This window comes from Euprymna scolopes, chromosome 21 (assembly GCF_053919585.1).
Source record: "Euprymna scolopes isolate OS-2025 chromosome 21, ASM5391958v1, whole genome shotgun sequence".
In the NCBI taxonomy this organism is placed as follows: Eukaryota; Metazoa; Mollusca; class Cephalopoda; order Sepiida; family Sepiolidae; genus Euprymna; species Euprymna scolopes.
In genome coordinates this window covers 95,744,412-95,758,668 of record NC_136502.1, presented here as the reverse complement: position 1 = coordinate 95,758,668, position 14,257 = coordinate 95,744,412, and the positions used below count along the sequence as shown (strand labels likewise).

Below are 14,257 nucleotides of genomic sequence, written 5' to 3'. Positions count from 1 at the left end.
CTTTTTTTCGTCGGTTGGTCTTGACTGACGGTCTTCAAAGATGCAATGAAGATTTCTTCCATCGGAGGAACGACAATCGACACTTGAGATAGATTTTATGCACCTTTGTTTTCTGACGTTCTCTCATTTTGAAGTCGCCCGCTTTATTGGTCTCTTGGGCCAAGATCAAAGTGTAGTATCTGTTCCGGCAGATGCTGCACTTAAGATAATTTGTACCAGTCAATGGAGGGGAAACCCTCTATACTGGGACAATTATTATTTTTGGTAACCAGAGTGACCCCTTTTAGGGGAGCTGGTTTTTACCTCACATTAAAAACGGCCTTGTGCCTAATTTGCTCAGTGGGGGAGCAAATAAATACCATCTGTTCCGGCAGATGCTGCACTTAAGATAATTTGTACCAGTCAATGGAGGGGAAACCCTCTATACTGGGACAATTATTATTTTTGGTAACCAGAGTGACCCCTTTTAGGGGAGCTGGTTTTTACCTCACATTAAAAACGGCCTTGTGCCTAATTTGCTCAGTGGGGGAGCAAATAAATACCATCTGTTCCGGCAGATACTGCAAGCAAAGACCATATGTGGGGGCAACTCCACATATAAGACCTTGGTCAATGTAGGGGCAACCCTTCATACCAATTGTCACTATCCAGCTCCCCTACTCCCCGGGGAGTTGGTCCCCATTTCCCCTTCACTCCTCACTTTAAAAATTGGCCTTGTGCCTAATTTGCTCGGTGGGGGAGCAAATAAATACCATCTGTTCCGGCAGATGCTGCACTTAAGATAATTTGTACCAGTCAATGGAGGGGAAACCCTCTATACTGGGACAATTATTATTTTTGGTAACCAGAGTGCCCCCTTTTTGCCTACTTTTAGGGGAGCTGGTTTTTTACCTCACATTAAAAACGGCCTTGTGCCTAATTTGCTCAGCGGGGGAGCAAATAAATACCATCTGTTCCGGCAGATACTGCAAGCAAAGACCATATGTGGGGGCGACCCCACATATAAGTTATTGGTCAATGTAGGGGCAACCCTTCATACCAATTGTCACTATCCAGCTCCCCTACTCCCCGGGGAGCTGGTCCCCATTTCCCCTTCACTCCTCACATTAAAAATCGGCCTTGTGCCTAATTTGCTCGGTGGGGGAGCAAATAAATACCATCTGTTCCGGCAGATACTGCAAGCTATGACTAGCAAAGACCAGATGTGGGGGCAACCCCACATGCCTGACCTTTAACCAGCTCCCATTTCCCACCTCTCGGGAGCTGGTCCCCTTTTTCCCTTCCCCCTCCCTTCACTCCTCACATTAAAAATCGGCCTTGTGCCTAATTTGCTCGGTGGGGGAGCAAATAAATACCATCTGTTCCGGCAGATACTGCAAGCAAAGACCATATGTGTGGGCAACCTCACATATAAGACCTTGGTCAATGTAGGGGCAACCCTTCATACCAATTGTCATTATCCAACTCCCCTACTCCCCGGGGAGTTGGTCCCCATTTCCCCTTCACTCCTCACATTAAAAATCGGCCTTGTGCCTAATTTGCTCGGTGGGGGAGCAAATAAATACCATCTGTTCTTCAGATGCTGCACTTCCATTTCTTGTTCTCTTTCGGTGGAGGATCAACCCTTCACGACTGAGACAATTTTTTTTTTATTTTTGTACCTTTTCTCCACGTTAAAAAACGGCGCTGGTGTCTAACTCTGTCCCGTGGGGAGGCATAGTAAATAGGTACTATCCCCGAAAAACAAGGGTTTACTAAGGATCTCTAACTCCCGCATAATGTGGAAAGTGAAATCGCCAACTGCCAATAGTAATGTAAATAGGTACATCATGCTATAATGCGTCCTTTAGCTTCAACAGCTCTCAAGAGACAAGACCTCCCATCCGCTCTCTAACTCGGCCTTTCTTTGACTGACTCTCAAACTCGCTAACGTGCATATATCAAAACTATTTCTTTGTTTGTTCAACTCTCTGACGTCAAGCTTTACATTCCAAACTGGCCTGTCTTCCATACCAAGTTTCACTACTTTCCAACATTCCTCTTTGTTATTTCTCTGAATGTTTCCGATTTCATAACATCTATACATCTATAATAATAATCATAATAGTAAGAACTAGTGGGACCTGTGGAAATTCCACAGCGGACCCTTTCATGTGTAATATTAATATATTGATGTTGGTATTCTGTGGATGTTCAGCGTAAATGGAAACGCATTGATATTATTGTACATATTTTGTTAAAACTACAAAAGTATTTATCTAAGTTAGCAGGGACGCCTGGCAGAGCCCGGTCGTAAAGTATGCTTAAATATGATCTTGTAATTTATACAGATTTCGTATATATTATTATAGTCAATTTTCTGTCGATTCTTATATATTATAAAGTTGTAATTTTGCAAATAAAAAAAAAATATCCATATGACTTGAATCGAATCAGCCTGAATCGAAACCAAAACTTATGAAGAATATATATATATATATATATATATATATATATATATATATTTATATATATATATATATATATATATATATATATATATATATATAAACTTGAGTTCCTTCAGCTATAATCAAAACAAAACTTATGAAGAAATCTTGGTGAAATTATTTATTACAAAATGTCCATAACAATCAAACGACAAAATATGTAAGCGTGACACACAAAAAAACACACACGCTATCGCATTAATATATAGATAATAATAATAATAATAATAATAATAATAATAATAATAATAATAATAATAATGACACACAAAAGAACATACACGCTATCGCATTAATATATAGATAATAATAATAATAATAATAATAACACACAAAAGAACACACACGCTATCATATTAATATATAGATAATAATAATAATAATAATAATAATAATAATAGTAATAATAATAATAATAACACACAAAAGAACACACACGCTATCGCATTAATATATAGATAATAATAATAATAATAATAATAATAATAATAATAATAATAATAACACACAAAAGAACACACACGCTATCATATTAATATATAGATAATAATAATAATAATAATAATAATAATAATAATAATAATAATAATAACACACAAAAGAACACACACGCTATCGCATTAATATATAGATAATAATAATAATAATAATAATAATAATAATAATAACACACAAAAGAACACACACGCTATCGTATTAATATATAGATAATAATAATAATAATAATAATAATAATAATAATAATAATAATAACACACAAAAGAACACACACGCTATCGCATTAATATATAGATAATAACTTGACAATGCCAGAGAGAGAGCTAATAATACAACTTTAATCCATGTTGCAAACTGTTCCTATGTGTCAATAAAATGTTATAGACTATCCCAGGAATTACCTTCTTTCGGGTTATGTTTTTATTGAAATATCGTTTGGGGGCGCGCTTATTCGTGAAGGAGTGCTAAATGAGCTATACAGATGTGCCCGTTTTGGGGTAGGAGGTCGAGATCATCTCTAAAAATACCGATCTTGCGTCTAACATGGGCGAACGTGAGGAGTGACGGAAAGGAAGTGAGCTAACGAGTCATACGTACATGCAATGGCCCGCTGTCATGACGTGGCTCGGACTAACCAAGGCGCCAACGCACGTTTCCAAGTGGACAAGAGAAGGATAATGCTCAATTGTGGTCGGCTGTCCAACAATAGTGTAATTGGCAAGAACTGCAAAAGAACAACAAGAAATATTGGCTTTGACGATTAAACTAAACAAAACAACTGGGAAATAAAATATAACTCGTGCAACAACGTACTCCCTTGTTTGACAACAATCACCGACCTCAATGCTGTTTTCGTTGTGGCCGTGTCGTTTATCACATTAGCAATTGCTTCACACGTATAAAAATAAACTACACAAGACTCGCTAGAAAAGTACAAAACCTCCTGGACAACGAAGGGTAGATATAGTTATTTTAAAATAGAACAATATTTTTGCACTATTGCAGTGTGTGGATGGTTTCTGGTAACGAAGGAAATCGATTTCAAGACAGAGCTGTTGAAACAGTTAAAACATCCCATTACCTTGTGTGAAATAAAGATACTAATATTTTTTTTTTTTTTTTTTTTTTTACATTTTCACCCCAAACAAGGCAAATTGCCACTTTGGTGTAGGGGGCTACTATCAGGGGCAACAACTACTGGGGTACTATGTAGGGATTTGGGCAGCAAGGTGTCGGTTCACGTTACACTTGAACTTCTGCACGTCAGTACTGTTGGGGAAGCAGGGACCTGGAATGGAATTCCAGAGTCCTGCGGTTCTGGGGAAGAAACTATTGGAGTAAAAAGATCTTTTACATCTAGGGATCTCTACAGTGTGGGGGTGGGATTTAGCAGCCTGTCGGGTTTGTCGAGGGTGCTCACGTCGTGGGGGCACAAGTGATTGCAGTTCGTCAGAGCATTCACCACTAAAATACTTGTAGAAAAGGCAGAGGGATGCAACATTTCGTCGATGGGACAGAGGCTGAAGCTTAGATGCCAGTTCAGGGCCTATCAGGTTTGCGACTCTCTTTTGAACCTTGTCAAGGAGCGAGAGACTAGTAGCAGATGCACCAGCCCAGATGTGGCAGCAATACTCCATACATGAGCGAATGGTGGCCTTATAGAGGTACAGGATACTTTCGGGTGTTAGTAGTTTTCTAGCACGGTAGAGAGAGCCCACCTTTCTTGCAGCGGCCCTGGCAATGCCTTCAATGTAATTGTTCCAACTCATGTTTCCTGTGAACGTTAGGCCAAGGAGTTTGAAAGATGGACTCTCAGATAAAGAGTCGTTGGCCATTGCTATGGGTGGTAGAGAGGGTTTCTTGTAATTATTGAATGAAACTAGTTTAGTCTTGGCAGCATTGAACGCGACCAACCACTTTTGTCCCCATTCCACTACAGATTGGAGGTCTTCCTCTAGTGTTTCTGCCATTTCTTTAGAAATGTGTTCATTCGTCTTCCTGTCGTCTCTGCCATAGAGTGTAGTGTCATCAGCATATATACCCATCTCAGAGGCAATGTTGTCGGGGAGGTCATTTATGAATATCAGGAACAATAGAGGTCCAAGGATAGAACCCTGGGGCACCCCCGCATTTATATCATATTGTTTAGATGTACGACCGTCGAGGACAACCTGGATTTTTCTCTTATCTAAGAAGGATTTAATTATGTTAAGTATTCTACCAGTGATACCGTATGATCTGATTTTACTGAGGAGACCCTCATGCCATACCCTGTCAAAAGCCTTAGATATATCTAGAGCTACCGCTCTGCCCTCCCCCGCTTTGTCCAGTGAATGGTATATACGTTCAGAAATCACAGTTAGGATGTCTGCTGTGGAACGGGCTTGTCTAAATCCATATTGTTTGTCAGTCAGTAGTTTAGCATCTGTAAGATGATGGACTAGAGCATGGTTAATTATGGTCTCAAATATTTTGGCAAAAAGTGGGAGGAGGCTAATGGGGCGATAATTTGATGGGTCTGTCCTTTCGCCAGAATTCTTGAATACTGGTACAACAGAAGCAGTTTTCCAACAGCCCGAAAAGCAAGCTTCATTAAGGCATTTGTTGTAGAGTTTGGAGAGAACTGGAGCTACTTCGGCTGAGCACTTTTTTAATAGCACAGCTGGGATAAGATCGGGTCCACATGCTTTTGAGGTGTCAAGGTTTTTTATGATAGCATGCACCTGAGCAGGGGTGGTTTTCAGATCGGTTGGTTGGAAGGGTCCAGTGTGGAGTTTGAGGCAAACCGACTGGCAAGCATGTTAGCCTTGTCGGTTGCTGAGGAGACAACCTCGTGATTGTTGGTTAGTGGGGGAATTGTTGATTGCCCATTATTTACTACACTGTTGTAGATTTTCCAAAAGTCTCGAGTTCCTAGTTTTTGTACTTCGATGCGCTTTTTAGTGGTTTCCGTAAATTCTCTCTTAGCTGTCGCTATTTCTTTCTTAACGTTATTTCTAGCTTCTATATACTTCAGTCTGTTTGAACTGGACTTATGTCGGTTAAACCTACGGTATGCATGCTGCTTTTGAGCAATGGCAGTTGCACAAGTCGACGTAAACCATTGGGGAGAGTGGGGCTTACTATAAAATTTCCGCATGGGAACATGCGCTTCGATTGCAGTTTTGAACCAGTCAGTGGTCTCGTTTGCACATTGTTCAGCAGGGAGAGAGAAAATATTTTTCCATGGAGCATCTCTAATTAGTTCCCTGATGGCTTCCCAGTCAGCCTTATTATAATATCTCGTTGTTTTGAGCACTGGCTCTTCAGTTTTGGGTCTAGAGTTTAGGGCGATTTCAACCATTATCACTGCATGATCAGCGTTCCCGAGTGGGCTGTGGGCCTTCGTTATGCAGTCATCGGGAACTGTGGTCAAAAACAGATCTAGAAGTGATGCGTGTTGTTCTTCCTGGTCAGGGAAACGGGTTGGAAACGTAACAATTTGTGATAGGGAGTGAGATATAGCGAAGCTATGGGTTGTGCTGCCCGCTGCATTTGTGTGAGTAGAGAATCCAAGCCAGTTTTTGTGGTGGACATTAAAGTCACCAAACACATGTATTTGTGCACTCGTGAAATATATATATATATATATATATATATATATATATATATATATATATATATATATTAATATATATATATATATATAGTCTACCTATCTCTTGTCTGCCTTTAGACAGCGCACACACGCTGGATCGGATAAGCGTTGAAAAACGCTGAGAAATTTGCGGAAAACAAGATGGCGGCCAACAGTTAGTTGTTAAAATTAGCGCAAATTCTTTTGTCCGACAATATAATGATTAGCAATTATATACTATAATATTATATTGTATCTATACAATACAATGAAAAGCAATTCTACGAAGACTGCTGACGATCTGCAACATCTCTTCTGGCGGCGGAAGTGTTGGAACAGCTATTATTCAAGTTACAAAGTTGATTAAAATAGGACATTCAGAAAATGGCGCAATCATTCTTCTAAGTCTATTGTCTTTTCGCAGAATGATAATTATGTAATCAAATAAGTTAAAAATAATTAAATAAATAAATAAAATACTAAATAAATAATTGAATACGTAGCTGAATAAATAAACGATCAAATAGTAAATAAATAAGCAAATAAATAATAAAATGAATGAATGAATAAATAAGTAAATAAAAAAATACAATGAATAAATGAAAATAAAATGTGTAAATAAATAATAAGTAAACGCATAAATAATGATGAAGTAAATAAATAATAAAAGAAATAAATCATAAAATGAATACATAATAAGATAAATAATAATAGAAATAAAAAAATAAAGAAATAATAAAATAAATAAATGAATAAAATATAATGGGGCTAAATTGTAGAATCATTCGTTTAGCTCTATCTGGAACGAATTTGATGATTTTTGCATTTGCAAAGCTGAACGAGTGGCCATGTTCAGCACAGTGGGAGAAAAGTGCATTTAAGGGGTTGCCGTTCTTTGTCTTTTCTATGTTCATTGAGTCTTATTTCTAACTTATGTCGTGTTTCTCCTATATGCGTCTGGTGGTAGTTATTACAAAGGATACTGTTTTTGATTAGTTGAGAAAGTTTGTTTTCCAATTGAAGAGTGTATACATGGGCGCACGCTCCTACTACCAACTTCAACACGTATTCACAACTCTTCTCTCTTTCAACAGGCCTGTCTAATCTTTAATCTACGCCCCTACACATACTAAATTTTACCTCAAAAGCATAGCGAATTAAAATTTTGTGAAGCTGTATAATTGTTGACGAAATTATTCAATCGAAAACATCTCTTTTCCACAATAGGTGGAAGTGTTTGAACCTTACAAGAAAGGACAATAAAGACTGTGCGACATTTGCAGGCATAGTAAATTAAGCATTGTGACGATTTCAGGTTATCGAAGTGCTAATAACTTCAAATGTCTCGTATATACACAAGCATTGATGTCAAACACAGATGCTGAAATTGAAAAGAAACAAACTGAAAAACGAGCCAGATCTAACGCTCAAACAATAGCTGAAGACTGCCGACGGTTTATTAGCATACATCAAGATTTGAAGAACAGTCTTGGGTGTCTGACATAAGAAATATCCGGAACAAAAGAAAAAATTACTTCACCAGTAAAATTTGATAATCGAAGAAGTGTGCCCTCTAAATCTAGACCATTGATTTTCGACCTTATTTCACATCTTTTTGTAGTGGAAAGAGAGTTAATACTGGTAGCAATCCACGTCATGCATTTCGTGTTGTTGCGTTTGCCAGTCGAGGTTCTGACCTCAACCAGAAACTGGGTCATTTTGGTTTTCTTTTATATGGCGGGCTAAGGTATTTGTTCTGAGTAGTCCTAGACGACCCCCTTTCCCAGGCCTTCTCTCTCGTCTTTCGGGTGGAGTAGGTTTAGTGCTTACTGCCTGAGGTGCTCTGACCGGGGAATACCGACGAGTAATTTTTTTGAAAGGCAGAGTGCTCCTCCTTTAGGGTCACTGGCTTGACTCTACTCACCTTCCGACATTGTATCACATCTTCCAGCAGTTTGAAGGAAGTAAATACTGATAAGGATCCATGGCAGTTATGGCCTCAGAACCATGACCTATACTTCTGTAACATACTTTTGTTAATTAACTGTGGTTGTCTTGATTATTGCCGGCCCACAACGTTATAACAGATACTATGGCTATGACTATCACTAATGACTCTCGCTAATGACTGCCAGGACACTTAGTCGTAACTCTATACATAGTCTCTTGGAGAGTCCATCTATTCCGATAACAGGGTAGATAAACATCAGGCCATAACAATAATAAACTATTTAAATCTTTTTATTCTTTTTGTTTAATTGCTTTCGACATTTAATAAATTGAGAGAGAGAGAGAAAGCGAGAGAGAGAGAGAGAGAGAGAGAGAGAAGCAAGAGTGATAGGTGCCGTGTTAAAAAAGAATATGGGGCCAAAACAAGATACATTAAGAGAGGATAAAAGCGGCAGAAAGTAAGTGATGTGTCACTTTATAAGTTATTTCAAAATTGCGACTATTTAGAACAATGAAAAGGTTTTTAACGATAATCCGATCCCAAAACTGGGGAATATTTTAACATATATTTTCTGGTGGCTAAAATGTATATATTAAAGTAATGAAACAGACAAGTTATTTCAAATTAGGTAGAGTGGCATTGAGACGGAATATTTTTGTTATTGTTAAAGGAAAGAAGCTTAGTCTTAGTAGCATTAAATGTTACCGTCCACTTAAGTTCCACTACCGACTGAAGATCGTTTTTTCGAGTTTTTGCCATAGCCTTGTGTATATCCGGGTTTTTTTCCTCGTGGCTATTATAGAGCATGGTGTGATCAGCAAATATACCCATCTCGGACACAATTTTATCAGAGAGATCATTTATGAATAACAGGAATATTAAGAGTCCAAGGATCATCCCAGTGGGTACACCTGCATAATATCATGTTGTTTAAACGAACGACTTTAGTAATAAAAATTATTAAAAAATGTGAATATAAAATAAAATATTTAGACAATTAAATAAAGCATTTGCTTGCTATCCTGATGCATTTTGTCATGTTAAATTAATAAAGGTTGATTGATAGAGTAAATCTAAAACTATATTAGAAAGTCATAATAAAATATATAAATATACATAAAATATACTAGCGGGGGGATGTTTTGCCCGGGCGTAAAATACGCTTAAATATGATATTTTAATTTGTCCAGATTTCGTATATATTATTATAGAGTCATGATTTCAAAAGTAAAAAAGAAGTAATTAGGTGCCGTTAGCTAGAATCGAAACCGAAACTGTAGCATTCAAAGCTGGCAACGTTACCACTGTACCAACGTGACACGCATATAAATTGATTAAAAATTAAAAATAAACTAAGATTAATGTACAAAATGTTCAACGATTTTTTTTTTTTTTTTTTTGCAATTTTGACCCATTTTTAACCCCTTAAAACAATTTTATTCGGCAAAAGGCTCATAAAAGAAAAGTTCGTAAAAAAAGCAATCATTTGAGACCCCTAGTGCTGCTCTGCGACTTTTAGTTTCGGGGGAGATAGAGTTTGAAGATATGGAGACAGGCAGGCAGACAGACCGACAGACAGACATGTAGCCGTTTTATATTTTAAAAGCTGTGTATGCATAAAATATATAAAGATATAAAATATATAAATGATACATATCGGGTAATGTTGTTTTTAATTGTGTTTATATATATATAATTTAATTCTTATAACAATAATATTAAATGAAAGATCAGGAATAAAAGTTATAACTTTATTATATCATCAGAACAATAAGGAAAGGTTAAGAGGAAAATTAAGAAAAAAAAACAACTTTTTAAGCCATTGCATTCGAAACTAAATATGGAGAAGTATAAGAAGGCTATGGCAATGCAGAGAACCGGCTGTTATACTAACGTGACGTATAAACAAAAATGGGCAAATGAAAGAAGATCTTATTTGTTTTGTTATTTTATTTAACTTAGTACATCCATTTATTTTTCAAGGTAATCACAATACAAATCAGTAAATATGAACTTACTGTTTGATATAACTGAAGTGGTGCAGGTCTTAATGTTTCGAGAATATCATCTCTTCTTCAAAAGAAAATGGACCAAAAAATGTACTTAAAAAAAGAAAAACATTGAAATATCGTAAGGTGGAAATGGATGTGGGAACGAGGCAGTTGTAAAGCAGAAAAGGGTGTATGCATATGTTTTATTTATTATCATCACTATTACTATAGACATTTTTATTTTTTATTTATTCATCTATTTAATTTAATCGTATATATATATATATATATATATATATATATATATATATATATATATATATATATATATATAATTTCTTTAATTATTTGTTCCCAAAAACTTTTTGGGAAAGTGGATAATATCGCGAGAAGCCGAAAAGCAAATATGTCAATCAAAGGGAAGATCTTCAGTGAATATATAAAAACAGCCTATCCTGCCTTGACAGAGTACAAAATAAACTTCGTGGCTTAGTGGGGGATGCCCTTTTCTCTACCCTGCAACCTCTCTCCCACAGAAGAGACGTTGCGAGCCTATCATTGTTTTATCGTTATTTCCATGGCAGGTGCTCGTCTGAACTCAAATCGCTGGTCCCCCCTCGCCAATCTTTCACGAAAAACACCCGTCTAGCTGAATCCACTGTGAAAAATTTCCCCCACTCTATATCTGTGCCTAAATCAAAACGCGGATTCCATGAACAAAGCTTCTTTCTTAGAACTGCACGCCTGTGTAACTCTGTTCCGTCTGCCTGCTTCCCACCGGACTACAACTTGGATGTCTTCAAGTCCAATGTTAACAAATTCCTAATGAACACTTCATCAAATCTCCACACTAACGTAATGTACTTGCAATAACCCTTATCACTGAGTGGCTTCCGGACCTTGATAAGTGGTGATCTCTGTGTAAAAAAATATATATATATACTACCCGTGATGATCTACGGTAGTAAAACATAGGCCCTGGCAACTCGCCAAAGTGAAATCTTGCCAGTGGTACAAAGGAAGATGGAGAAGACAATGTTAGGCATCACTTTAAAAGACATAAAGACAAACATCTGGATCCGCGAACGAACACGAATTATTGACATCAATACTCCCATCAAAACACCCAAACAGATGGTCAGGGCACGTAACCAGACAACAGATGGTCCATCAAGACAACGGAATGGACACCTCGTGAACATAAGAGGCCAAAGAGAAGACACAATAATGAGATGGGGGACGACCTGATACAATACATGGGTCCCACATGGCAGCGGATAGCTCAGGACAGAGATAGGAGGCTAAAATTCCTCATTTAGTGATAAACCCCTTATTGATACTGATATTGAATTATTTGTTGCTTTTTTCTTTAATTTTAACGAATGAGATATCGATTATTATATAAATTCATACCGGAAGTAAGTGGTGCTGTGAATCCGTAATGGAGACAGCGTTTAATGTTAAACCTATTAAGTTTTTATATTAGTCTGTGTGCGTCGATAAAATATGCAGATCTTATTATATATATATTGCAAGATTCGAAATCAAGACCTCATGATGAGAAGCCTAAACCTCTACCACGCGGCTACCTCGCACGACTACTAAATGTATCGCGTTTTTATGTAGATGTTTTTATTTGTTTTTGTTAGCGATACTTTTTGAATGAATTCAATTATTTATACGAAAGTGCATTTTTACCTAAATGCGAGTTTAAAAATAATATATATGCCGCTCCCCATTTAGGCGGTATCAAATTGGCCAAAGGGAAATTATTCCCAACTCGCATTTAGGTAAAAATGCACTTTCGTATAAATAATTGAATTAATTAAAAAAGTATCGCTAACAAAAAACAAATAAAAACAAATACACACACATACATACATACATATATATATATATATATATATATATATATATATATATATATATATATATATAAGGTGTGTGTGTATTTGTTTTTATTTGTTTGTGTTAGCGATACTTTTTTAATTAATTCAATTATTTATACGAAAGTGCATTTTTACCTAAATGCGAGTTGGGAATATATATATATATATATATATATATATATATATATATATATATATATATATATATATATATATATATATATATGGCCCGGAGGTTTTTTTGGTTGATTTATAGATGGAGAAGGGGGTGAAGGAAATGAGGCCATAGAGGTCACAACAAAGAATACATTTAATTGACAACGTTTGAAGTATGTAGAATCTGACTCCATGCAATTAAGGACAGACGAATATTGAAGTTGAGAACCGGTTTTATTTATTAACGACAGTTTTAATTAGAAGAGGTAAAGTGTTCGTAAGATGTTTGTAGGTGTGTATGCATTGATAAGGAATGAACTTTTGTAGGCTTGTAAAATTTAACAAAGAATGAATGTTCGTAAGCGTACTTATCTTTTCGGACGATGAGGGTGGTAAGTGGGTGGCCGGTCGGTAATCGTACTTATCTTTTCGGACGATGAGGGTGGTAAGTGGGTGACCGGTCGTGCTACTGTCGGTGATATGTGTCCTGGCTTTTAACTTGGAAGCGGCGACTTCTTTCATCAACCTCTAGCAGCACGGCGTCTTCACCTCCTATCTTTTTCTCCTTTCTTTCTTTTCTTTGGTTTGTGTGAAATAGGCATTGTTTAGAATGGAAGGCGTTCTGGCCCATAACATGAGAGCGTAGTCGGCTTCAGTTCACTAGTGCCTTATTCCTTTTTCTTCTTCATCTCCTTAGGTCGGGTGGGAGAATGTCCGTGCGTTCACTGACGCAGCTGGGCGAATCTCCTCTTCTTTTCTTACTTGTCCCCTCATTTTATAGTGACAAACCGGCTCCCAGTGACTGTAATATTTTAGGCCTTTATTTTCGGCGCGGAGCTCTGCCATTGGTTGATAATTCTTTTGTGGTTATCTTATTTTTCTTTTTCCAAACGGAAGCGATGCGTGGAGCCATGTGCAAAAGACGATTTTTCATTTTGTCTCTTATGCTGGAGACGTTAGCATCCGGTTGGCATGTTCCCCCACACATCGCCACCCGAAATAGCGGAGCTATTCCGAGAGTGTCCGTGAGGATTTTGGTGGATAGGGTTGGTTGGTTGGTTGGTTGGTTGGTTCGTTGGTTCGTTGGTTCGTTGGTTCGTTGGTTGGTTCGTTGGTTCGTTGGTTGGTTCGTTGGTTCGTTGACAAAAATGTTTAATCTCTTAGCAGATTGCCGTTCGTCCTGTTGATATAGTTAAACGTCTCTTTTTTTGCAGAAGGAAGGTGTTTGTATAATTGTTCGCCAAGTCTTATTTTAGTCACGTAAATTATTTTGAGCAAAACAAATAAAGCTAGGTTCTCGTAACTTCAGCAATAATACGTCTGTCCTTTTATTATTATTATTTATTTATTTTTGGAATGCGCTTATTCATCGTCGTCGGCGGGTTCACCATTTATGGCCCAGAGGGGTTTTTTTTTTTTTTTTGTTTTTTGAAGGTTGGGAACCCGGTGGTTTATTTGGTTAATGAATGTTTTAATTAGAAGAGGTAAAGTGTTCGTAGGATGTTTGTAGGTGTGTATGCATTGATAAGGAATGAACTTTTGTAGGCTTGTATAATTTAACAAAGAATGAATGTTCGTAAGCGTACTTATCTTTTCGGACGATGAGGGTGGTAAGTGGTTGACCGGTCGTGCTACTGTCGGTGATATGTGTCCTGGCTTTTAACTTG

The 14,257-nt window shown here is 37.1% G+C and overlaps 1 protein-coding gene across 1 annotated transcript in view; it reads right to left on the bottom strand.

The window, feature by feature from the left end:
• The window catches only part of LOC145242607 (chymotrypsinogen B-like), a 91,680-nt gene that overhangs the window by 55,185 nt on the left and 22,238 nt on the right, over positions 1 to 14,257 (bottom strand). The window contains exon 2 of the mRNA XM_080105719.1: positions 3,585 to 3,711. Coding sequence (XP_079961845.1) covers positions 3,585 to 3,711 — 127 coding nt within the window. The remainder of the gene's footprint in view (positions 1 to 3,584; positions 3,712 to 14,257) is intronic.